This window comes from Chiloscyllium plagiosum, unplaced genomic scaffold (genome assembly GCF_037043375.1).
Source record: "Chiloscyllium plagiosum isolate Xiang-an unplaced genomic scaffold, Cpla_swu_hap1 HiC_scaffold_45, whole genome shotgun sequence".
Taxonomy (NCBI): domain Eukaryota; kingdom Metazoa; phylum Chordata; class Chondrichthyes; order Orectolobiformes; family Hemiscylliidae; genus Chiloscyllium; species Chiloscyllium plagiosum.
Window position 1 is genome coordinate 35,943,833 of NW_028270183.1, and position 26,226 is coordinate 35,970,058.

At 46.7% G+C, this 26,226-nt stretch overlaps 1 protein-coding gene across 2 annotated transcripts in view; it reads left to right on the forward strand.

Annotated features, from left to right (window-relative positions):
- Window positions 1-25,477, forward strand: part of LOC122552351 (C-type lectin domain family 10 member A-like) — a 102,156-nt gene extending 76,679 nt beyond the window's left edge. For both annotated transcript variants that reach the window (XM_087983143.1, XM_087983142.1), the window contains 3 exons: window positions 12,190-12,341; window positions 14,760-14,872; window positions 24,545-25,477. In XM_087983143.1, the coding sequence (XP_087839269.1) occupies window positions 12,190-12,341; window positions 14,760-14,872; window positions 24,545-24,689 (410 nt within the window). In that variant the 3' untranslated portion in view covers window positions 24,690-25,477. The remainder of the gene's footprint in view (window positions 1-12,189; window positions 12,342-14,759; window positions 14,873-24,544) is intronic.
- The last annotated feature ends 749 nt before the right edge of the window (window positions 25,478-26,226 follow it).

Consider the following 26,226-nt stretch of genomic DNA (forward strand, 5'->3'; position numbering starts at 1 on the left):
GCGGGGAGGTGAAGGTGCAGCAGCAGCAGGGGAAGGTGCCAAGTGTGAAGGAGAGAGGGGTGGGTTTGTTGGGGAGTGTGGACATAACAAGGGAGTATCAGTGGAATGGCCCCTACAGAATGCAGTTAGGGATGTGGAGGGAAATGTATGAGGTGGTGAGGTCTGACTTTCGGTGATGAAAATGGCAGAGGACGATGCACTGAATTTGGAAATTAGTGGGGTGGAATGTGGGGACTAGGGGGATTCTATCCTTGTTGGGGTTCATTAGACAACTACCTGATGAAGAAACATAGCTCCAAACTTGCAAACGTTTCGTCCCCTGGCTAGGCGACATCATCAGTGTCTGGGAGCCTCCTGCGAAGCGCTTCTTTGATGTTTCCTCCGGTGTTTATAGTGGTCTGTCCCTGCCGCTTCCGGTTGTCAGTTTCAGCTGTCGGCTGTAGTGGTTGGTATATTGGGTCCAGGTCGATGTGTTTGTTGGAGTTTGTGGATGAATGCCATGCCTCTAGGAATTCCCTGGCTGTTCTCTGTCTGGCTTGCCCTATGATAGTAGTGTTGTCCCAGTCGAATTCATGTTGCTTGTTGTCTGCGTGTGTGGCTACTAAGGATAGCTGGTCGTGTCGTTTTGTGGCTAGTTGATGTTCATGTATGTGGATTGTTAGCTGTCTTCCGGTTTCTCCTATATAGTTTTTTGTGCAGTCCTTGCATGGTATTTTGTACACTACATTCGTCTTGCTCATGTTGGGTATCGTTCTGGTGAGTTGTTGTCTGAGCGTGGCTGTTGGTTTGTGTGCCGTTATGAGTCCTAGGGGTCGCAGTAGTCTGGCTGTCAGTTCTGAGATGCTCCTGATGTATGGTAGTGTGGCTAGTCCTTTTGGTTGTGGTATGTCCTCGTTCCGTGGTCTTTCTCTTAGGCATCTGCTGATGAAGTTGCGCGGGTATCCGTTTTTGGCGAATACCTTGTATAGGTGTTCCTCTTCTTCTTTTTGCAGTCCTGCTGTACTGCAGTGTGTTGTGGCCCTTTTGAATAGTGTCCTGATGCAGCTTCGTTTGTGTGTGTTCGGGTGGTTACTTTCATAGTTTAGGACTTGGCTTTCCTGTATACCCTTGTGGTGAATTCTCCGTTCGGTGTTCTCTGTACCATCACGTCTAGGAATGGGAGTTGGCTATCCTTTTCTTCTTCTCTCGTGAATCGGATGCCTGTGAGTGTGGCGTTGATGATCCGGTGTGTTTTTTCTATTTTCGTGTTTTTAATGATTACAAACGTGTCATCGACATATCTGACCCAGAGTTTGGGTTGAATTTGTGGTAGGACTGTTTGTTCTAACCTTTGCATAACTGCCTCTGCTATGAGTCCCGAGATTGATGATCCCATGGGTGTTCCGTTGATTTGTTCGTAAATCTGGTTGTTGAATGTGAAGTGTGTTGTGAGGCACAAGTCCAGTAGTTTAAGTATGCCGTCTTTGTTGATAGGTTCAGCGTCCTGTTTTCTGTTCTCTATGACCAGTCGGTTGGCTATTGTTTCTCTGGCTAGGGTTTTGTCAATCGAAGTGAACAGTGCCGTCACGTCGAATGATATCATGGTTTCTTCTTTGTCTATGTGTATATTTCTGATGATGTCCAAGAATTCCTGTGTTGATTGTATAGAGTGTTTGGATCCGCTGACCAGGTGTTTCAGTTTCTGTTGTAGTTCTTTGGCCAGTTTGTATGATGGTGTCCCTGGTAGTGATACTATGGGTCTGAGTGGGATGTCTGGTTTGTGTACTTTAGGTAATCCATAGAATCTGGTGTGTTGTTGCTTTCCGGTTTCATTCTTTGTAGGTCAGCTCTGGTTATCTGTCCGTTTTTTTGTAGATTCCTTAGTGTAGATTCAGTACACAAACTTTAGTACACAAACCAGACATCCCACTCAGACCCATAGTATCACTACCAGGGACACCATCACAGACACAGAAAGAACAATACTGGCCAAGGGACTCGACTACAACCACAGGGACGCCAAGACAGCAGACTTCCTAGCAGCACTAGGATGCACACTCAGGAACAATGGACTGACAGAAGAGACACAGCAAACAGTGAGACAAACTGTCGTACCTATGATAATAAGGAAAAGACAAACACATAACCTCAACACTAAGGAGAGGGAAGCACTGAAATCACTAAGAAACGATAAGAACATAATCATACTCCCAGCAGATAAAGGCAGAATGACAGTCATCCTAGATAAATCTGATTACATCCAAAAAGCACACCAACTACTTACAGATATCAACACCTACCAAATGAAGGAATTTGACCCCACACCACAACTCACCAATAGGATAAATAACACACTAAGGAATCTACAAAAAAACTGACAGATAACCAGAGCTGACCTACAAAGAATGAAACCGGAAAGCAACAACACCCCCAGATTCTACGGATTACCTAAAGTACACAAACCAGACATCCCACTCAGACCCATAGTATCACTACCAGGGACACCATCATACAAACTGGCCAAAGAACTACAACAGAAACTGAAACACCTGGTCAGCGGATCCAAACACTCTATACAATCAACACAGGAATTCTTGGACATCATCAGAAATATACACATAGACAAAGAATGGGACAGCAGGGAGAGATCAGGAACAAGGAGGGGACAGCAGGGAGAGATCAGGAACAGGGAGGGGACAGCAGGGAGAGATCAGGAACAGGGAATGGGACAGCAGGGAGAGATCAGGAACAGGGAGGGGACAGCAGGGAGAGATCAGGAACAGGGAATGGGACAGCAGGGAGAGATCAGGAACAGGGAGGAGGCAGAAGGGGAGATCAGGAACAGGGAGGGCTCAGCAGGGAGAGATCAGGAACAGGGAGGGGGCAGCAGGGAGAGATCAGGAACAGGGAATGGGACAGCAGGGAGAGATCAGGAATAGGGAGGGGGCAGCAGGGAGAGACCAGGAACAGGGAGGAGGCAGAAGGGAGAGATCAGGAACAGGGAATGGGACAGCAGGGAGAGATCAGGAACAGGGAGGGGACAGCAGGGAGAGATCAGGAACAGGGAGGGGACAGCAGGGAGAGATCAGGAACAGGGAATGGGACAGCAGGGAGAGATCAGGAACAGGGAATGGGACAGCAGGGAGAGATCAGGAACAGGGAGGGGACAGCAGGGAGAGATCAGGAACAGGGAGAGATCAGGAACAGGGAGGGGACAGCAGGGAGAGATCAGGAACAGGGAGGGGACAGCAGGGAGAGATCAGGAACAGGGAGGGGACAGCAGGGAGAGATCAGGAACAGGGAATGGGACAGCAGGGAGAGATCAGGAACAGGGAATGGGACAGCAGGGAGAGATCAGGAACAGGGAGGGGACAGCAGGGAGAGATCAGGAACAGGGAGAGATCAGGAACAGGGAGGGGGCAGCAGGGAGAGATCAGGAACAGGGAGGGGGCAGCAGGGAGTGGAGGGCAAGGCAGGGAAAGATTCTGTGGTCCTTGTCTTCTTGTCAATCCACATTTACAAACACCAACTAGCAACTAAATGCCATGACAAGCTTAGTAGCCATACACACAGATGACAAGCACCACAAATTCAACTTGGACAGCACAGTGATCATAGGACAAGCCAAACAGAGGACAGCCGGAGAATTTCTAGAAGCGTGGCCCTCTTCCACAGACTCCATCAACATACTCATCGACCTGGGTCCAATATTCTGGCCACTACAACTAGCAACTGGAACCGGCAACCAGAAGCAATATCAACGGAACCGAATAAATTCAAGAAGGGACAGTACAGCAGCACTTCACAGGAGGTTCAGAAGCACTGAAGATGTCACCTAGACAAGGGACGAAACGTCTGCAAACCAACTTGCCAGCTCAGTGAACATACCCACACGCACAATAAAACAGGAGCAGGAATACACAGATCATTCTCTCATTGGTAGGCTGTGACTGGTGAGGTTTCACGAGTGCCCAAACTGTTCACAATGCACATCAATGATTTGGAGTTGGAGACCAAATGTAATATTTCCAAACTGTGGAAAATTCCAAAAATGGGAATGCATTTCCTGTGGAAGATGTAAACTGGCTTCAGGAAGATTTGGACAGGGCAAGAACATGGCAGCTGGAGTACAATGTGAGAAATATCAGGTTATTTAATTTAGTCGGGGAGATTCATTCCTCCTATCGAATCGACTCAGTTTTACATGCCATCTGTATTCACCTATCAACCTCTCCGCCCAGCTCCCCACCCATAACCTACCCCCCCCCCCACACCCCCCACACCACCATCTGTGTTCCCCCTAACCCCATCTAAATTCCTAAAGAAGGGTTTTACCTGAACTGTCAACTTCTCCACCTCCTGATGCTGCATGACTTGCTGTATTCTTTCCGCTTCCTGCTTGTCTGTTTTGGATTCCAGCATCTGCAGTTTTTTTTGTTTCTAACTAAATCGTTAAAAGCTAACTGGCAGGTACAGCAAGTTGTTAGTAAGGCTTACGGAATGTTAAGTCTTGCTTCAAATTGACAGAAGATTAGTTAGACCACAGATGGAGAACTGTGTGCAGTTTTGGTCTCCTTATCTCAGCCACAGAGAGTGCAATGAAGGTTTACCAGATTCTTTTCTGTGATGGCAGGGATGTTCTGTAAAGAGAGAATGGGCAAAGTGGGCCTGTATTCTCTAGACTTCCGAAGACTTAAGAGGTGATCTTATTGAAACTTACAAAATTCTTCCAAGAATAGGCAGAGTAGATACAAAGATGTTTCTGCTGACTGGGGATTCTGAAATTAGATTAGATTAGATTACTTATAGTGTGGAAACAGGCCCTTCGGCCCAACAAGTCCACACTGACCCGCCGAAGCGTAACTCACCCAGACCCATTCCCCTACACCTAACATGGCCAATTCACCTAACCTGTACATTTTTGGACTGTGGGAGGAAACCGGAGCACCCGGAGGAAACCCACGCAGACACGGGGAGAATGTGCAAACTCCACACAGACAGTCACCCAAGGCGGGAATTGAAGCTGGGTCTCTGGTGCTGTGAGGCAGCAACGCTAACCACTGTACCACCGTGCCGCCCACAATGAGGGCACAATTTAAAATAAGGGAGATGGCATTTAAGACTGGGATGAGAAAAAGTGTATTTACCCAGAGGATTCTGAATGTTTGGAATTCTCTCCCCCAGAGAGCTATGGAAGCTCAGCCTTTGAGTATATTTAAAAATGACGGTCTGGGTTAAAGGTACTGAAGAGTTTGATCACCCGTGATTGTGCTGAATAGCGGAGTAGCCTTGATCGGCTGAATGGTCTGCTGCTATTCCTATATATACCCACAATGCTGTTAAGGATGGAGTTATAGGATATCGTCAGAGTAATACTGAAGGAACGGCGATATATTTCCACTTCATGATGATGAGTGAGTTGGAGGGGAACTTGTAGGAGGTGGTGTTCCCATGTACCTGCTGTCCTTGACCTTCTTAGTGGGAGAGATTGTGGATTTGGAATGTGCTGTCTAAGTTGCCTCAGTGAGATGCTGCTATGCATCTTGTAGATAGTACACACTGCCTGCTACTGAGCATTTGGTAGTGCAGGGAGTGGATATGTATGAATGTGGTGCCAATCAAGTGGGTTGCTTTGTCTTGAATGATGTCATACTTCTTGAGTATTGTTGGAGCTGCACCCATCCCAACAAGTGGGGAATATTCCATCACACTTATGACCTGTGCTTGGTAGGTGGTGGACAGGCTTTGGGAAGTCAGGAGGTGAATTACAGGATTCTGACCTATTGTTGTAGTCATAATAATGGTCAGTGGTAAATCCCAGGACATTGACAACAGAGATGGTAATATCAATGAATTGTCAATAGCAGATGGCTTGACTCTCTCTTGTCGGTGATTGCCTTTGCCTGACATTAGTTTTATGTGAATGTTATTTTGCAGTTATCAATCCAACCCTGGATGTTCCTTTCTACATATAGTCATGACTGCTTTTGTATTGGAGGAGTAATGAATGGAGGAATCATGAATGGTGCTGAATGCTGTGAAATCATCAGTAAACATCTTAAATGCAGAGCTGTTGTGGAGGATAACCCAGTTACCACTGCCATTCCCAATCCCAGCTTTCAGGTTATCACACTCATGCCCAGGCCCAGTTACCAGGTTAGCTCAATCTTCCCAGACCAATTGCCAGATTAGCATTGTCATTCCTAGTCTCTCTTACCAGATTACCCCAATCTTCCCAATCCATGTTACTGAGTTACCATGGTAACTCCTAGTTGGCCTACTGTGGTTTAGAGAAACAGTTGGCACCAGCTTGGGGTTTTCTTCACCCAATTCCAGCACCAACGCCATATAAACAGGAAAAGAGGCACCTACCAGGAGCTGGTCTCTTACCCACCCGTCACCCAGTTAGAGGGTTCGATAGGGTGGACAGTGAGGGCCTTTTTCCTCAGATGGTGATGGCACATACTTTAAATTGAGGGTGAAATAGGACAGATGTCAGAGGTAGTTTCTTTACCCAGAGAGTAGTAGGGGTGTGGAACGCACTGCCTACAACAGTTCTAGACTCACCAACTTTAAGGGCATTTAAATGGTCATTGGATGAACATATGGATGAAAATGGAATAGTGTAGGATAGAAAGGCTTCAGGTTGGTTCCACAGGTCAGCACAACATCGAGGGCCGAAGGGCCTGTACTGCGCTGTTATGTTCTATGTTCACCTTTGCCTTTTGGGTTGGACAACAGACGTAGTTGAAGCAAGTAGTAGTGCTGGCAGAGGGGTGAAATACAGCACCTCATTCACCCATTCTCTCTGTCACTCAATCTCGTCAGTATTCCCTGACAATTCACTAAGCTGAGTATTTGCTCACATTCAAAGTTTAGGTTGTGGGTAAGGAAGTGACCCGGGTGTAAAGCCCGTGGAGGTTTGAGTATAATGTGGGTTCCAGTGCAGGTTGGTACTGACTTGTTGAGAATATGAGTTTGAAGTAGTTTATTCAGTTATATAGATAGAGCGAAGAGGTTGGAACTGTTTGCTTCAGGGTAGACAACATTGTGAGGAGATTTGTTACCTTCTGGAATTCTGCAATCAGAGACAGCAGCAGCAAATATGGACGAAGAGCAGTGTTGGCTGGAAGTCCGGTGTGTGGAATAGGATGTGGGCCCGGAGCAGTGTTGGCTGGAGGTCCGGTGTGTGGAAGAGGCTGTGGGCCCGGAGCAGTGTCAGCTGGAGGTCCGGTGTGTGGAAGAGGCTGTGGGTAGGAGCAGTGTCGGCTGGAGGTCCGGTGTGTGGAAGAGGCTGTGGGCCCGGAGCGGTGTCAGCTGGAGGCCCGGTGTGTGGAGTAGGGTGTGGGCCTGCAGCAGTGTCAGCTGGAGGCCCGGTGTGTGGAGTAGGGTGTGGGCCTGGAGCAGTGTCAGCTGGAGGTCCGGTATGTGGAAGAGGCTGTGGGCCTGGAGCAGTGTCGGCTGGAGGTCCGGTGTGTGGAAGAAACTGTGCGCCCAGAGTGGTGTCAGCTGGAGGTCTGGTGTGTGGAAGTGGCTGTGGGCCTGAGCGGTGTCAGCTGGAGGTCCGGTGTGTGGAAGAGGGAGTAGGCCTGGAGCGGTGTCAGCTGGAGGTCCGGTGTGTGGAAGAGGCTGTGGGCCTGAGCGGTGTCAGCTGGAGGTCCGGTGTGTGGAATAGGGTGTGGGCCTGAGCGGTGTCAGCTGGAGGTCCGGTGTGTGGAAAAGGGTGTAGGCCTGGAGCAGTGTCAGCTGGAGGTCCGGTGTGTGGAATAGGGTGTAGGCCTGAGCGGTGTCAGCTGGAGGTCCGGTGTGTGGAAGAGGGTGTGGGCCTGGAGCGGTGTCAGCTGGACATCCGGTGTGTGGAATAGGGTGTGGGCCTGAGCGGTGTCAGCTGGAGGTCCGGTGTGTGGAAGAGGGAGTAGGCCTGGAGCGGTGTCAGCTGGAGGTCCGGTGTGTGGAAGAGGCTGTGGGCCTGAGCGGTGTCAGCTGGAGGTCCGGTGTGTGGAATAGGGTGTGGGCCTGAGCGGTGTCAGCTGGAGGTCCGGTGTGTGGAAGTGGCTGTGGGCCTGAGCGGTGTTGGCTGGAGGTCCGGTGTGTTGAAGAGGCTGTGGGCCTGAGCGGTGTCAGCTGGAGGTCCGGTGTGTGGAATAGGGTGTGGGCCTGAGCGGTGTCAGCTGGAGGTCCGGTGTGTGGAAGAGGGCGTAGGCCTGGAGCGGTGTCAGCTGGAGGTCTGGTGTGTGGAATAGGGTGTAGGCCTGAGCGGTGTCAGCTGGAGGTCCGGTGTGTGGAATAGGGTGTGGGCCTGAGCGGTGTCAGCTGGAGGTCCGGTGTGTGGAAGTGGCTGTGGGCCTGAGCGGTGTTGGCTGGAGGTCCGGTGTGTGGAAGAGGCTGTGGGCCTGAGCGGTGTCAGCTGGAGGTCCGGTGTGTGGAATAGGGTGTGGGCCTGAGCGGTGTCAGCTGGAGGTCCGGTGTGTGGAAGAGGGTGTAGGCCTGGAGCGGTGTCAGCTGGAGGTCTGGTGTGTGGAATAGGGTGTAGGCCTGAGCGGTGTCAGCTGGAGGTCCGGTGTGTGGAATAGGGTGTGGGCCTGAGCGGTGTCAGCTGGAGGTCCGGTGTGTGGAAGAGGGTGTAGGCCTGGAGCGGTGTCAGCTGGAGGTCCGGTGTGTGGAAGTGGCTGTGGGCCTGAGCGGTGTCAGCTGGAGGTCCGGTGTGTGGAATAGGGTGTGGGCCTGAGCGGTGTCAGCTGGAGGTCCGGTGTGTGGAAGTGGCTGTGGGCCTGAGCGGTGTTGGCTGGAGGTCCGGTGTGTGGAAGAGGCTGTGGGCCTGAGCGGTGTCAGCTGGAGGTCCGGTGTGTGGAAGAGGGTGTAGGCCTGGAGCGGTGTCAGCTGGAGGTCTGGTGTGTGGAATAGGGTGTAGGCCTGAGCGGTGTCAGCTGGAGGTCCGGTGTGTGGAATTGGATGTGGGCCTGGAGCGGTGTCAGCTGGAGGTCCGGTGTGTGGAAAAGGGTGTTGGTCTGAGTGGTGTCAGCTGGAGGTCCGGTGTATGGAATAGGGTGTGGGCCCGGAGCGGTGTCAGCTGGAGGTCCGGTGTGTTGAAAAGGGTGTAGGCCTGGAGCGGTGTCAGCTGGAGGTCCGGTGTGTGGAATAGGGTGTGGGCCTGAGCGGTGTCAGCTGGAGGTCCGGTGTGTGGAATAGGGTGTGGGCCCGGAGCGGTGTCAGCTGGAGGTCCGGTGTGTGGAAGATGGTGTAAGCCTGGAGCGGTGTCAGCTGGAGGCCCGGTGTGTGGAATTGGATGTGGGCCTGGAGTGGTGTCAGCTGGAGGTCCGGTGTGTGGAAGAGGGTGTAGGCCTGGAGCGGTGTCAGCTGGAGGTCTGGTGTGTGGAATAGGGTGTAGGCCTGAGCGGTGTCAGCTGGAGGTCCGGTGTGTGGAAGAGGGTGTAGGCCTGGAGCGGTGTCAGCTGGAGGTCCGGTGTGTGGAATAGGGTGTAGGCCTGAGCGGTGTCAGCTGGAGGTCCGGTGTGTGGAAGAGGGTGTAAGCCTGGAGCGGTGTCAGCTGGAGGCCCGGTGTGTGGAATTGGATGTGGGCCTGGAGTGGTGTCAGCTGGAGGTCCGGTGTGTGAAAGAGGGTGTAGGCCTGGAGCGGTGTCAGCTGGAGGTCTGGTGTGTGGAATAGGGTGTAGGCCTGAGCGGTGTCAGCTGGAGGTCCGGTGTGTTGAAAAGGGTGTAGGCCTGGAGCGGTGTCAGCTGGAGGTCCGGTGTGTGGAATAGGGTGTGGGCCTGAGCGGTGTCAGCTGGAGGTCCGGTGTGTGGAATAGGGTGTGGGCCCGGAGCGGTGTCAGCTGGAGGTCCGGTGTGTGGAAGAGGGTGTAGGCCTGGAGCGGTGTCAGCTGGAGGTCCGGTGTGTGGAATAGGGTGTGGGCCTGAGCGGTGTCAGCTGGAGGTCCGGTGTGTGGAATAGGGTGTGGGCCTGGAGTGGTGTCAGCTGGAGGTCCGGTGTGTGGAAGAGGGTGTAGGCCTGGAGCGGTGTCAGCTGGAGGTCTGGTGTGTGGAATAGGGTGTGGGCCTGTGCGGTGTCAGCTGGAGGTCCGGTGTGTTGAAAAGGGTGTAGGCCTGGAGCGGTGTCAGCTGGAGGTCCGGTGTGTGGAATAGGGTGTGGGCCTGAGCGGTGTCAGCTGGAGGTCCGGTGTGTGGAATAGGGTGTGGGCCCGGAGCGGTGTCAGCTGGAGGTCCGGTGTGTGGAAGAGGGTGTGGGCCTGAGCGGTGTCAGCTGGAGGTCCGGTGTGTGGAAGAGGCTGTGGGCCTGAGCGGTGTCAGCTGGAGGTCCGGTGTGTGGAAGAGGCTGTGGGCCTGAGCGGTGTCAGCTGGAGGTCCGGTGTGTGGAAGAGGCTGTGGGCCTGAGCGGTGTCAGCTGGAGGTCCGGTGTGTGGAAGAGGCTGTGGGCCTGAGCGGTGTCAGCTGGAAGTCCGGTGCGTGGAAGAGGCTGTGGGCCTGAGCGGTGTCAGCTGGAGGTCCGGTGTGTGGAAGAGGCTGTGGGCCTGAGCGGTGTCAGCTGGAGGTCCGGTGTGTGGAAGAGGCTGTGGGCCTGAGCGGTGTCAGCTGGAGGTCCGGTGTGTGGAAGAGGCTGTGGGCCTGAGCGGTGTCAGCTGGAGGTCCGGTGTGTGGAAGAGGCTGTGGGCCTGAGCGGTGTCAGCTGGAGGTCCGGTGTGTGGAAGAGGCTGTGGGCCTGAGCGGTGTCAGCTGGAGGTCCGGTGTGTGGAAGAGGCTGTGGGCCTGAGCGGTGTCAGCTGGAGGTCCGGTGTGTGGAAGAGGCTGTGGGCCTGAGCGGTGTCAGCTGGAGGTCCGGTGTGTGGAATAGGGTATGGGACTGAGCTCAGTTTGGTCAGAGCGAGCTGAAGTGACAGTGACGGAGATTACCTGGCATCAGTGGCATCAAGAGCAAGAAGCCAAAGGTTTCCAGGGAATGGGCCAAAGCAGAGGAGACCGGGCCCTTGCAGAAAGTGCACTTAGGAAAGACCGTTGAGCTATTACCTTTGTTCCTTTATTTTTCCACTTACTGCTAGGAAGGTCTATAAAGTTAACTTCTAACTTCATTTCTTTATTTTTCCTCTCATACTAAGAACAACAGTAATATTTTACTTTTAACTTTGTTTCTCTATATTAGTACCATCATGTGAGGTGACATTATACACTTTTCACTGTATTCCTGTATATCTGTACTTGAGTACGTCTGGTAATAAAGCTTAAATCAAATTAAAATCAAGCATTAAACACTCCCTCTGGTGGATGCAGTGGAATATTGTGAATAGTTTTTGTCCCCTTATCTAAGGAAAGGTGTAATGGCATTGAAGGCAATCCAGAGATGGTTTGCTCAACCAACACCAGGTATGGAGGGAATATCTTACGGGGTGAGGTTGAATAGTTTCAGCCTATATGCACTTTATTGAAACGTACAAGATTCTCAGGAGGCTTTACAGTAGATGTGGAGAGGTTGTTTCCCATTGTGGGAGAGTCTATGCTTAGAGGGTATAATCTAAGTAAGGACTCACACATTTAAGACCCAGATGAGGAGGAATTTTTTCTCTCAGAGGGTAGTGAATCTGTGGAATCCTTTACTGCAGAGGGCTTTTGAAGCTGGGTCATTATATAGGCTGAAGGATGATGTAGACAAATTTTTAGTCAATGAAGGAATCGAGGCTAATGAGGAAAAGGCAGTAAAGTGGTGTTGAGGATTATTAGATCAGCCATTATCTCATGAATGGCGGAGCAGACTTGACAGGCTGAATAGCCTACTTCTGTTCATACATCTTATTGTCTTGTGATCAACACCATGTGGGCACAGGTTTAAGGCAATTGGCAAACAAATCGATACAGATACTTGGAAAAGATCATACACAGCGAGTGGTTAGGGTCTAGAATGTGCTTCCTGAGAGTGTGGTAGATGTGGATTCAATCGAGGCTTTCAAAAAAGGAATTGGATCATTATGTGGAAAGGAAAAACATGGACCAAGGGCAGGCAGAAGGGATTAGTTTAATTTGGCATTATGTTCAGCACAACATCATAGATCAAAGAGCCTGTTTCTTTGCTGTACAGTTCTATGTTCTGTGTAAAGCTGCAGAGAGAAGCCGGGATAGTGACACTAAGTCCAGGACACAAATGGAGGACTGAATGGCTGCCTTCTATTCTGTAATAACTCTGTATTTAATTCTCCTTCACAGGTCAGCCCCAATTCGAGTGTCCTGACCAATGGACAGAATTCCACCAAAAATGTTACTACTTTTCACCAAACACAGAAGATTGGTCAACATCGCAGAAATTTTGCTTATCGAAGATGTCCAATCTGGTTGTTATTAACAGTGCCGAGGAACAGGTTAGAATTCTTCTGGAGGTCTTTCAAAGTGACATCAATGGCCTGAGAAGTCCCTAGCAGCTGTTCCCACCCAGTCCCTGCAAGGCAGATGACTCCCTAGCTCCTGGGTGTAACCAGGATTGCTACTACAGTCTTGGTGAAAGAAGGTCAGGAAAGAGGCATCTGAGGATGTCCCATATACCTACACACAGTGGAACTAATTGTCTTTGCAGATGGTTAGGACAGTCACATGTTAAATATATCAAACCCGCATGTTTCTGGGTATAATGCAGGCAGGACAGTGGGAGCAGCTGACCAACCTGCTTTCAGGATAGGCCAGTCACCTAGCTATTATAATAAGGCTCCATGCCTTAGATTCTTTCATGGGCCGTGGCATCATTATCATTGACTATCCCTAATTGCACTTGAACTGAATGGGATCCAGAGTCCATTTCAGTGGGCAATTTAGAGTCAATGACACTGCTGTATGTCTGGAGGCACATGTAGCTGGGCCAGACCAGGTAAGGATGGCCTAAAGGACACTAGTGGGCTTTTATGATAACTGACGATAGTGCTCACCATTACTGAGATTAGTTTCAATTCCATCAGCTTTATCGTGGAATTTGAATGTACATCTTAAAACCAGTAACTCAGACATAGGTCAGACATTCCCAGACCTATTTACCACTACATCACCATCTCCTCACGTAACTCTTGCCCCAGTCTAACATTGGCTGGTTGGATTTTACAGGCCTCAGGAAGCTCTGCAGCTAATAGGAGGTGAGACTTTCTGAATGGAACAGTCAAACATATTTTAAACACTGCTTGGTGGCCAAGAAGAGCTGGTGAACTACATCCTTGATCATCTCCCCTTCCCCAAAACTTACTTCCCTCCTTCCATCACTCCCTCCCACCCTGAGTCTAGTAACGAGGGTGTGTGGGACAAGCCTGTCAAGCTGGCTTCCTGAATAGGAAACAAACTCTGCAGGGAGATATTGGTAATGTGGTAATGTCCCTGGACTAATGACCTGGAGGGGATATACGTTTAAATCCCACATTGGAGCCAAGTGGGAATTAAATTTAATTATAAACTCTGGATGTTTAAAACAGTTTTAATTAATGATGACTATGACAATTATTATTGATTGTAGTAAAAGCCTATCTGGTTCAGTATTGTCCTTTAGAGAAAAAAATCTGTCTGTTTGAAGTCACATAATGATATGATTGACACCGAATAGCTCTCGAAGAACAATTAGGGATGGGCACCAAACATTGGGAGTACCCATGATGAGCACATCCCATGAAAAGATAGATTGAGAAATGAAGCATTTCCGGACCACAACTCATTTGCCCTCTAAAAAATCCTGTTGAGATTTGGGTCTGTGCTTCTGTCTGTTGTCTATTATTGTTGACCCTCTGCGATCACAAATCCATTCACATAATGATAAATATCATTGCTCTCCCCAGCCTGTCATAAATACACAATGACAATTCCTTGTGAGTACACAAGTCAGATGTTCCAATTGTTGTCTACCCTTATCCTGTTCTTGTAGAAATATGGACTGAATCTCTGTGTGAAGTTCTCTTTGCTACTCAACGTAATGAGTGTCAATTTGAAAGTTGCTATTGATGAGGCCTCGGAAGGGTCAGCCTGAATTTAAGCTTTCATTCCTCAGGCTTCCCCAAGATCCTTATGTGCACGAGATGGCGGGCAGGAAACACATGTTCATTGATCTTAGCCTGTGTTGTACTTGCCGACTTATCAGAAAAGCAGGAAATGATATGTGTCCTTGCCCCAAGTCTAGAGCAGGTATAGGGCCCAAGGACTTAGTTCAAATCTTACTCCGAGTTTGATTTTCCAGGGAGACACTAGCTTGCCATCTGGCCGAAAGCTCAGTCTGAAGGGGACTGAGAAGCGAAAATGATAATCTAAATGAGGAATTAGAAGGAGAAGGAATGGTCACCTTAATCCACAGTAAAGGAACCTCTTTGCTCCCTAACTTCATCCTTGATTTGTGACTTTTGATCTCCCTGTGGATTAGATTAGATTAGATTACTTGTAAGTAATCTAATCTAATCTAATCCACAGTAAAGGAACCTCTTTGCTCCCTAACTTCATCCTTGATTTGTGACTTTTGATCTCCCTGTCCCTGAATCCCAACACCACACACACACACACACAGAGTCCCCAGGCCATCGCTCACCAGTAAGTCTCAGACACTCTAATAACCTTCACACACTCATCATCCTGCAGTTTAATAAGCTCTAAGACCAAACATCCAGATCATGTCTTTCCTATACAGGCGTACTTACTTGCACAGCTGTGATCACTCACGACATCCTAATGGCTACTACCAACTTATGTGACACACTGACATAGTTTTCACGTAGTTTTGTTAAAACTGCACTTACATTGAGATTTTATTTGGACCCCCACAGGGATTTTTGAATAAAGGAATTGAATCAAATCGACACTGGATTGGACTCAACGAGACAAATAACATGGATAATTGGGGTTGGGTGGATGGAACACAATATAATACTACATTCAAGTAAGTAAGCTTTTTATACACTCAGTCTTTGTGTTAAAATGGCCTGCATGTTCTCTTTCTGTAAAGCTCTATGATGCTAAGCTGTATACATCAAACAGAAAGCAGCTTTTGGCGGTCAGTTCCCAATGTCATTTGGTTTTGGCCATGTCCAGTATCCAAGCCATGCATTTCCTCACCCCCCACCAAGTTCTACTAAGAGCAACTGAAACTGGAACTGGAGTACATGATGTGGACAGGCTGGTGTTGGACTGGGGTGAACAAAGTCAGAAATCACACAACACCAAGTCATAGTCCAATAAGTTTATTTGAAATCACAAGCTTTCGGAGCGCTGCTCCTTCGTCGAGATTTCATTTGATGAAGAAGTAGCGCTATGAAAGCTTGTGATTTCAAATAAACCATTGCTGGACAATAACCTGGTGTCATGTGACTTCTGACATTGTAGCTGGAGTAGATCATTCCGCCCATCGAACCTGCTACACTAATCAATATGATCACACCTGACCCTGGGTTCAACCGTTGCCTGCTCGCTCACTGATAGCCCGAGACATCAAAGATCTGTCAATCCCAGTCTTCAATATATTCAACAGTGGAGCATCCACAACCCTTTGAGGGAGAGAATTCCAAAAATTCAGAAGCCTCTGAGTGAAGCAATTTCTCCTCTTCTCAGTCCCAAGCAATTGCCCTTCTCCTGACACTTGTGCAGCTGTCATCTCCTCCAACCCTCATCTCCAAGGGGACCAGGTTTGCTAGTGCTTCAAGGGAGGGTTTAAAACTAGATTGGCAGGGGATGGGATCCCCAACAGCAGGAGGGCAAGTGCAAGGCTGGAAGGAGACACAGTAATCAGAAACTGTAAAGAGAAGAGAGAGGTCAGGCTGGAACATGACAGGGAGCAAGGAGCGCCTGTTGGATTAAACTGCATCAATGCAAGAGGTCTGACAGGTAAGGCTGATGAACTCAGGATGTGGATAGGTATGTGGGACTGAGATATTATAGAAACATGGCTAAGGGAGGGACAGGACTGGCAGCTTAATGTGCCAGGGTACAGGTGCTTTAGGCAGAACAGAGGTGGTGGAAAGAGAGGACGGGGAGTTGTATTTTTGATTAAGGTGAGTGTCACAGCAGTAATCGGAGATGAAATGATTGAAGTATCATCCAGTCAGGCTTTGTGGGTGGAACTAAGAAATAAAAAGGGGATGATGACGTTATTGGGGTTGTACTATCAGCCCCCAAATAGTCAACAGGAATTAGAGGAACAAGTATGCAGGGAGACTGGGGAGATTTCTAGGAGCAATAGAATTGTCATAGTAGGGAATTTTAATTTTCCAAACATAGACTGGGATTGCTGGGGTGTTAAGGGTTTAGCTGGGGTGGAATTTGTTAAGTGCACTGAGGAAAGTTTCCTCAAGCTCCTACTCGGAAAGGGGAACACTTGACCTACTCTTGGGAAATAGGGCAGGATAGGTGATAGGTGACAGTGGGGGAGCACTTTGGAACCAGTCAGCATAGTTCCATTAATTCTAAAACAGATATGGAGAGGGACAAAACTGGTCCACAGATTCAAGTTCTAAACTGGGGCAAGGTGAATTTTCATGGAATTATACAGGAGCTTCAAGGGGTTGATTGCAGGCAAAGGGACCACCAGCAAGTGGGAGGCCTTTAAAAGTTATGACATGGGGTAAACCACTCCACGAATTTAAACCAGCAACACAGATAAAATTTACCCCGTGCTGTAATCTGTTAAAATTTGAGAGGCAAAGAATTATCCCAAAAGTCACTATTTAAAGTAAAAACTAACAACTTTATTCTTTAAGTCTAACAGAGAATATTAACTAACAACTATTTACAACTCCTTTCTCTTAAACCTATCTTTTACCTCCCCCTCTACAATACTAATCCAATAACAAAATCCTGATTACGATTTACAAAAAAAAATCACGTTTCAAAACCAGTCAGCTTTGTTGAGTTTCCTCTGTAGATTTTTCTGTGTTCTTTTCTGCTTCTTAGTGATTCTGCTTCACAGATCTTTGATAGATAAAGGTACCTTTTAGAGAGCAGATCTGCTGACAGTCTGTAGTAGTTGGTGGCTTGCTGCTCTTTGCCACTTGGCTAACTCATAGAGTCATAGAGATGTACAGCATAGAAACAGACCTTTCGGTCCAACCCGTCCATGCCGACCAGATATGGCTAGTTCACAATGTCCAGTTTTATACCTCGTAACATCGGATCGTTTCATTGGTTTTAATATTGTCAAAATACTAAATTCAAACTTGATAGGAGTTTGGTGTCTTGGGGCATAATTTAAACTGATTGGCCGAATTTGTATTTGTTTTTGTCTCATAGCAATCCAGCTGTTGTTAGCTGTTCAACCAAATATTACATTTTAAATTTTCCAGCACTCTGTGTGTTTGCTAAGTCCTTGCCAGCCTTTCAACTCTCTTAAAGGTACATTACACCTCAACTTAATAACAATATTAAAGGAAAAAGAATACTACAGAGAGAATAGTACCCCTCAAGGACCAAAGTGGACATGTACGTGTTGAACCGCAAGAGATGGGTTAGGTTCTCAATGAATATTTCTCCTCTGTGTTTACCATGGAGACAGACATGAAGACTTGGGAAGGTTAGTGGTCTATCTTGGGGACATCCATATCACAGTAGAGGAGGTGTTAAATATATTAGAATGTATGAAGGTGAATAAATCTCCTGGTCCTGGTCAGATATATCCAAAAAAACTGTCAGAGGCTAGAGAAGAAATTGCAGAGGTCCTGGCTAATATTTTTGCATCAATGTGAGCCATGAGTGAGGTCCTGGAAGACTGGAGGGTAGTGAATGTTGTGCCCTTATTCAAGAGGGGGCTACAAAGAAAAACCTGGGAACTATAGACAGTAAGTTTAACATCTGTGGCTGGTAACCTACTTGAGAAAATTTTGAGAGATAAGATACTTGTGTATTTGGAAAGACAGGGTTTGATTAGGAATAGTCAGCATGGCTTTGTGAATGGATGATCATGCCTCACAACTTTGTTAGAGTTCTTTGATGAAGTGACCAGAAAGGTTGACGAGGGCAGTGCAGCAGACATTGTCTATATGGATATCAGTAAGGCCTTTGATAAGGTTCCATATGATAGGTGGCTTTGGAAGGTTAGATCAGATGGAATCCAGTGGGAGCTGGCAAATTGGATACACAATTGGCTTGATGGCAGGAAGCAGAGGGTAATAGTGGAAGGATGTTTGTTGGACTGGAGACCTGTGACTAGTGGAGTGCCTCAGGGGTCGGTGCTAGGCCCACTGCTGTTTGTTATCGATATCAATGATTTGAATGATAAGTAAGTTTGCAGATGACACAAAAATAGGTGGTATCACGGACAGTGAGGAAAGTGATCAGGAATTGCAGTACATTGATCAGCTGGGGAAAGTGGGCTGAGAAATGGCAAAGGGAGTTTAATAGAGATAAGTGTGAGTTCTTGCATTTTGGAAAGTCAAATCAAAGTAGGAGTTTCATGGTGAATGATGGGGCCTTAAGAAGTGTTGTGGAACAGAGGGACCTTGGAGTTGAGGTGCACAGTTCTCTGAAAGTGGAATCCCAGGTAGACAGGGCAGTGAAGAAGGCTTTTGGCACACTGGCCTTCATCAGTCAGGGCAGTGAGTATAGACTTTGGGAAGTTATGTTGCAGTTGGACTGGACATTGGTGAGGACGCACTTGAAGTATTGTGTTCAGTTTTGGTCACCTTGCTACAATGAGGATGTTATTAAACTGGAAAGGGTGCAGAAGAAATTTACAAGGATGTTGCCAGGAGTCAAGAGTCTGAGTGCAAGGGTGAGGTTGGACAAGCTTTGTTTAGAGCATAGGAGATTGAGGGGGGAATCTTATAGAACTGTATAAGAACATGAGAGGCATGGATAGGGTGAATGCACTCAGTTTTTTTCCCAGGGTTGGGGAATCGAGGACTAGACGGCATCAGTTTAAGGTTAGAGGAGAAAGAATAAAAGGAAACCTGAGGGGCAACTTTTTTTATGCAGAGGGGGGTACGCATATGGAATGAGCTGCCAGCAGAAGTGATTGATGTAGGTACATTAACAACATTTAAAAGGCATTTGGATCAATACATGGATAGGCACGGTTTAGAAGGATACGGGCCAAGTGTAAGGAAATGGGGTTAGTGTGGATGTACATTTTGGTCAGCATGGACCAGTGTGGGCCGCAGGGCCTGTCTCTGTGCTGTAGGACTCTATGACTCTAATCCTGGCCCCTGAAACCGCCTGGATTTCAATCCATAGATTATTTACAGCGATGAAAGACATACCTTTTGAGGAGAGATTGAGCAGTTTAGGTCTATACTTGCTGGAGTTGAGAAGAATGGGAGGAGATCTAACTGACGTATATAAGATGCTAAAAGAGATTGATAAGGTAGATGTAGAGCAGTTGTTTCTCTTTGTGGGGCAACCCAGAATGAGAGGTCATAGTTTTCAGCTAAAGGAGGAGCAGATTTAAAACAGAGATGAGGGAGAGTTACTTTTCTCAAAGGGCTCTGGATGTGGTGGGTGCTGGAACATTGAATAAATTTAAGGAGGAGATAGGCAGATTTTTAAGTACTGATGGATAAAGGAATTTGGGAAGTGGACAGGAAAGTGAAGTTGGGGCTAAAATGAGATCAGCCATGATTATGTTAAATGGCAGAGCAGGCTCAAAGGGCTGAATGGCCTATTCCTCCTCCTAATTCTTATAAGTGTTTGTGGGTGTTTCTTCAGCTTCCTGGGACTTAAGCTTGGAGTTCCCTCTGTAGCCTGTATGTCTCTCGACCTTAGATTATCACTTTTTGAAAGAGCTTTCTAATGCCTCTGTGTGTACCTTGCCAATGAATTCCATTTGATAATGCCCTTGTGAAATGTCTTGGATATTTTACTCCTTATGGTTAGTGCCATTGTTCATAAATCACTGTAAATTAGCATTCAAATAGAACAAGCAGTTCTGAAGATAAATGACATGTTAGCCTTTATCATAAGATGACTTAATATAAGATTAAGCAATTCTTGCTTCGAGTGTATCAAACATTGGTGAGGCAGCCCTTGGGGTATTGTGCACAGTTCTGGTCCATTTCCTCAAGAAGGAAGGGACTTATCTACTCAAGAGGAATGTAGCAGAGGCCAAGCAGACTGATTCCTGGAATGATGGGACTGTCCTGTGATTTGATTTGATTTGATTTGATTTATTACTGTCACATACCAAAATACAATGAAAAGTATTGTTTTGCCTGCTATGAGGAGAGATTGCGGAGATTAGACCCGTATTCCTAGAAAAACTAATCTTAAAGTGTTGGACAGAGTAGATGCAGAAAGGATGTTTCCTGTGAGTGTAATGTGTAGAAACAGTAAACAATCTCAGAACAAGGGATTGGCCATTTAGGACTGAGACTGGGAGGAATTTCTTTACTTAAGGGGGGGTGAATTGTTTCGAATTTTCAACTGCAAAGGCCTGTAGAGGCACAGCCACTGAGTGTGTTCAAGAAAGAGACTAATCGATTTCAGTTATTAATAACATCAGAGTGCAGGGATAATGTGGGAATGTGGTGTTGAGGTTAATGTCCGGCTGCAAGCTAGAATGGTAGATCAAGGAACTGAATGGCCAATACCTGCACTTCTGTTCCTAACGACATTAATGGCATTATATTAATGTAAATTGCTGATCTGAGCCACATCCTGCTGAAATTTGGGAGGTACACATCTAAAATCAAGAGAAACCTAGTACAGGCCAGCTCCACAAGCAGGAAGCCCAGTGAGTCAGATGGAATGCTCCTGTCCAATGTAGCACCAATCACCCATCCCAGTACACTCCTGAAGGAGTATGTATTTCACTCACAACCCCAAGTTGTCCTCTCAGGTGGACGTCTTTCTGTTGTCCTGAACAACATGTTTTTATTCCTTCACGGGGTGTAGGCATCACTGGCAAAGCCAGCATTTGTTGCCCATCCTTAATTGCCCTTGACTGGCATTTCAGAGGCCAGTTAAGATTCACGAGAGTCACATTTAGGCCAGACCAGGTAAAGATGGCAGATTTCCTTCCTGAACTGACATGAGTGAACCTATTTACAACAAACAATGCTAGTTTCGCAACATTATTTTAAATACTCCAGATATCTGAATTGACTTTAAATTCTACCAGCTGTCACAGTGTGAAATCATTGAGTCATGCAGCACAGAAACAGACCCTTCGTTCCAACCAGTCCATGCTGACCATAATCCCAAACTAAACTAGTCCTGCCTGCCTGCACTTGGCCAATATCCACCCTAACATTTCTCGTTCATGTGCTTATCCAAACAGTCTTTAAATGTTGTAACCGTACCCGCATCCACCACTTCCTCTGGAAGTTCATTGAACACAAGAACCACTCCCTGTGTAAAAATAGTTGTGTCTCATGTGTTATTTAAATCTTTCTCCCCTAACTTTAAAATTATACTGTCTAATCTTGAAATGTCCCACCCTAGAAGACTATACCTCTCATGATTTATTAAACCTCTATAAGGTCACCCCTCAAACTCCTTCATTCCTATGGAAAAGGTCCCAGCTTATCCAGCCCCTCCTCATCACTCAAACTCTCCATTCTGAGCAACATCCTGGGAAATCTCTTCTGCATCCACTCCAACTTAATACCATCCTTCCTATAACGGGGTAACCAGAACTGGACACAGACTCTAGAAGATGCCTCAACAACATGTACAAATTCTACATGATGTCCTACCTCCTGTACTCAAAGATCTGAGCAATCAAGACAAGCCTGCTAAATGCCTTCTTAACCACCCTATCTATATGTGAAGCAAACAATTATGTACCTGCACTCCAAAGTCTCTCTTTTCTATAACATGACGTAAGGCCTTACTTTGAATTATATAAGCCGTGCCCTTATTTGTTTCACCAAAATGTAATACTTCACATTTATCCAAATCAAACTTCATTTGCCACTCTTCAGCCCATTGATCCAATTGATCAAGATCTCTTTGTAATCATAGATAACCTGATTATGGATAGTCAACATGGCTTTGTGCGTGGGAAATCATGTCTCACAAACTTGGTTGAGTTTCTTGAGGAAGTAACAAAGAAGATTGATGAGGGCAGAGCAGTAGATGTGACCTATATGGACTTCAGTGAGGCGTTCGACAAGGTTCCCCATGGGAGACTGATTTGCAAGGTTAGATCTCATGGAATACAGGGAGAACTAGCCATTTGGATACAGAACTGGTGCAAAGGTAGAAGACAGAGGGTGGAGATGGAGGGTTGTTTTTCAGACTGGAGGCCTGTGACCAGTGGAGTGCAACAAGGATTGGTGCTGGGTCCTCTACTTTTTGTCATTTACATAAATGATTTGGATGCGAGCATAAGAGGCACAGTTAGTAAGTTTGCAGATGACACCAAAATTGGAGGTGTGGTGGACAGCGAAGAGGGTTACCTCAGATTACAACAGGATCTGGACCAGATGGGCCAATGAGCTGAGAAGTGGCAGATGGAATTTAATTTAGATAAATGTGGGATGCTACATTTTGGGAAAGCAAATCTTAGCAGGATATATACACTTAATGGTAAGGTCCTAGGGAGTGTTGCTGAACAAACAGACCTTGGAGTGCAGGTTCATAGCTCCTTACAAGTGGAGTCACAGGTAGATAGAATAGTGAAGAAAGCGTTTGGTATGCTTTCCTTTATTGGTCAGAGTATTGAATACAGGAGTTGAGAGGTCATGTTGCAGCTGTACAGGACATTGGTTAGGCCACTGTTGGAATATTGCATGCAATTCTGGTCTCCTTCCTATTGGAAAGATGTTAAGAAACTTGAAAGGGTCAGAAAAGATTTATAAGGATGTTGCCAGGATTGGAAGATTTGAGGTACAGGGAGAGGTTGAATAGGCTGGTTCTGTTTTCCCTGGCACCTCATAGGCTAAAGGGTGACCTTATAGAGGTTTACAAAATCATGAGGAGGATGGATAGAGTAAATAGACAAAGTCTTTTCCCTGGGGTGGGGGAGTCCAGAACTAGAGGGCATAGGTTTAGGGTGAGAGGGGAAAGATATAAAAGAGACCTAAGGGGCAACGTTCTCACACAGAGGGTGGTACGTGTATGGAATGAGCTGCCGGAGGAAGTGGTGGAGGCTGGTACAACTGCAACATTTAAGAGGCATTTGGATGGGTATATGAATAGGAAGGCTTTGGAGGGATATGGGCCGGGTGCTGGCGGGTGGGACTAGATTGGTTTGGGATATCTGGTTGGCATGGATGGGTTGGACTGAAGAGTCTGTTTCCATGCTGTGCATCTCTATGACTCTTTATGTCCTCTATACCACCAAATTTGATGTCATCTGCAAACCTACTAACCAAACTTTCTACATGCTCGTCTAAATAATTTATGTAAATAACAAACAAAAGTGGACCCAGCACCAATCCCTATGGAACGCTGCTGGTCATAGGCCTCCAGTTTGAAAAACAACCCTCCACCACCTGTCTTCTACAATCAGGCCAATTCTGTATCCTATTGGCAAGTTCACTCTGGATCAAATGTGATCTAACTTTACTAATTAGTCTACCATATGGAACCTTTACTGAGGTCCAAGTAAAGTTGTCTATTGCTGTGCCCTCATCTTAGTTACTTCCTCAAAAAACTCATAACATTTTTTACATTTACATTACATTACAGTGTGGAAACCAGCCCTTCGGCCCAACAAGTCCACACCGACCAGCCGAAGCACAACCCACCCATACCCCTACATTTACCCCTTACCTAACACGACGGGCAATTTAGCATGGCCAATTCACCTGACCTGCACATCTTTGGATTGTGGGAGGAAACCGGAGCACCCCCACACAGACATGGGGAGAACGTGCAAACTCCACACAGTTAGTCGCCTGAGGCAGGAATTGAACCCGGGTCTCTGGCGCTGTGAGGCAGCAGTGCTAACCACTGTTCCACCGTGCCGCCCACAAACTCAATCAAGGTTTGTGAGACATAGAGTCATAGCGATGTACAGCACGGAAACAGATCCTTCGGTCCAACCCGTCCATGCCGACCAGATATCCCAACCCAATCTAGTCCCACCTGCCAGCACCCGGCCCATATCACTCTAAACCCTTCCTATTCATGTACCCACCCTGATGTTGTATTTGTACCAGCCTCCATTCCCTCACACAATACCACAAATTGACATCCCCAGAATATTAGCCTGGAACCTTCAGATTACTAGTTCAGTGACATTACCACCTGGCCACTGACTCCACTTAATCAACCAGTAACAAATTATATGATAGTTATCAATTTACTGCTTCCAGCCACTTTCTTTCCCACCCCAACATAACTGGTGCTCCTCATCCTTGGTGCTCCCTTAATCAATTTGCCCGATATCCTCTCTGAAGTTTCAATATCCTTCCTAAAATATGGTGCCCAGCCCTGGACAAAATGTTCCAGCTGAAGTTAAGTTAGTGATTTACAAAGGTCCTATAATATTGTAATGTAAACCTTTCTTAATAAGTTTCAGGATTGCGCACACAACAGACAGAGGAGAGACAATGGACTGAATCTTAACGGGTTTTTCTTTTTGGCGATGTGTTAGTTTTTAGGAGTTGCCAGTCAGGATGGCGCCTGCTGGTGAAGTCAGTGTAAGTCGTGCTCATGGAATCTTTTTATTATTATTTAGGTTTTGGGCCCCCGGTGAACCAAAAGACCTTGGGAGTTATGAAGCTTGTGGCGGTATGAAGAGTGATGGGAGATGGAATGTCTACTCGTGTAGTCAGAAACTGAACTACATTTGTGAACGCCCAGTTTTCTGTCATTTCAAATAACGTGCTGTCCAGACATTAGGGAAAAACCTGAACTTATTTTTGTTTCCATGTCTACCTTCTGATTTTAGATATGAATCTTGGCCTCATCAATCAGGCTAACTCCCCTGCCCAAGGTACAATAACCTCTCATCTTTTTAATTTCAGTTGTTCAAAATACCAAAACAAACAGCACATCTTACCCCTATCTTTAAGGCACATCAGAAAGAAATACCTGACAGAATTTAATTCTGCCTGTTTTTTTTCCTGCCTAGAAAACTTATTTCAACCAATTTTATTGTATTATTCTGCTTAATGTCATGCTATAGTAATTGTCTGAACCAGGAATGTATGTATCTGTGAGAATTTTACATTTTCTACTCAATGTCCACTCTGCCAGAGATGAGCATGCGCTATAAATTTTGAACACCAGCCACTTCATGGCAAGCTTAACTTTCTGTTTGTATTCACCCTCCTCAAGTATTTTCCAAGTTGCAGATCTTTTTTGGGGAATCAAAGCAAAGAAGGGCTGCCACAGCTATCTAATGACACCTCCTCCCTGCTCTGAGGCACCAGGGCATTTTTGCCCTTCACCTTTTGAATTCTGGAGCCCAGGCTGTGAGTGTTAGTTACGCAGGAACGAAACATCAGCTGACTCCACTGCAAAATCCTCCCTGATGCCTTTTCTCGTTTTGAATCTGGAATAGCCCCTCTATGTGATAAATGTGTGCAAGAATTTAAACCTTTGCTTGTTTGGAATGTTTACAGTGTGGATCAGACCACTTCAAATAAAACAAAATACAGTTCTTTCATTTTATTGTCTTGTGGTCAGAACAGAAATGTTAGCCTGAGAGCAAGGTGATTTATTGAAAAGGCAAGCAACTAGGAGGTAACGGTCATTCCTACAGACAGAATAAAGGTGCTCTGTAAGGTGGTCGCCCAGTCAGTGTTCATCTCGCCAGCATAAAGGATACCACACTCTGAGCAGTGAGTAAAGTAGACAATATTCAAATATATAAGCTAATGCTGCTTCACCTAGAATGTGTGTACTGATCTTTGGAGAGTGAAGATGGAGAAATATTAGCAGTTGCTAACTATTGTACAAAAAGTCACATAATTACAGGATACAATTCTAAAGGGAGTGCAGGAGTGGAGGGACTTGGCTGTATATATACACAGATCACTAATGGTGGGAGGACAGGCAGGGAGAGCAGTAAATCAAGCATTCAATTTCCTCAACGTTACTAATGGGAATGTATTGTACAAGGTACAAGTTGTACCAGAACCTGTTAGACCTCCATATAGAGTTCAACAACTTTAGGTCTGCAGGTGTCACATGTAGAGTATTGTATACAGTTGTGGGTGCCACATAATAGGAAAGACGAGAATTGGAGAGAACACACAAGTGATTTACAAAAATGTTTCCCGGAATGAGAAAGTTATGAAGATAGACTGAAAAATGTGGGACTGCTCTCCTTGTAAAGAAGATGGCTAAGAGGAGATTTGATAGACGTTTTCAAAATCATGAGCATGCTGGATAGAGTAGATAGGGAGAAATCGT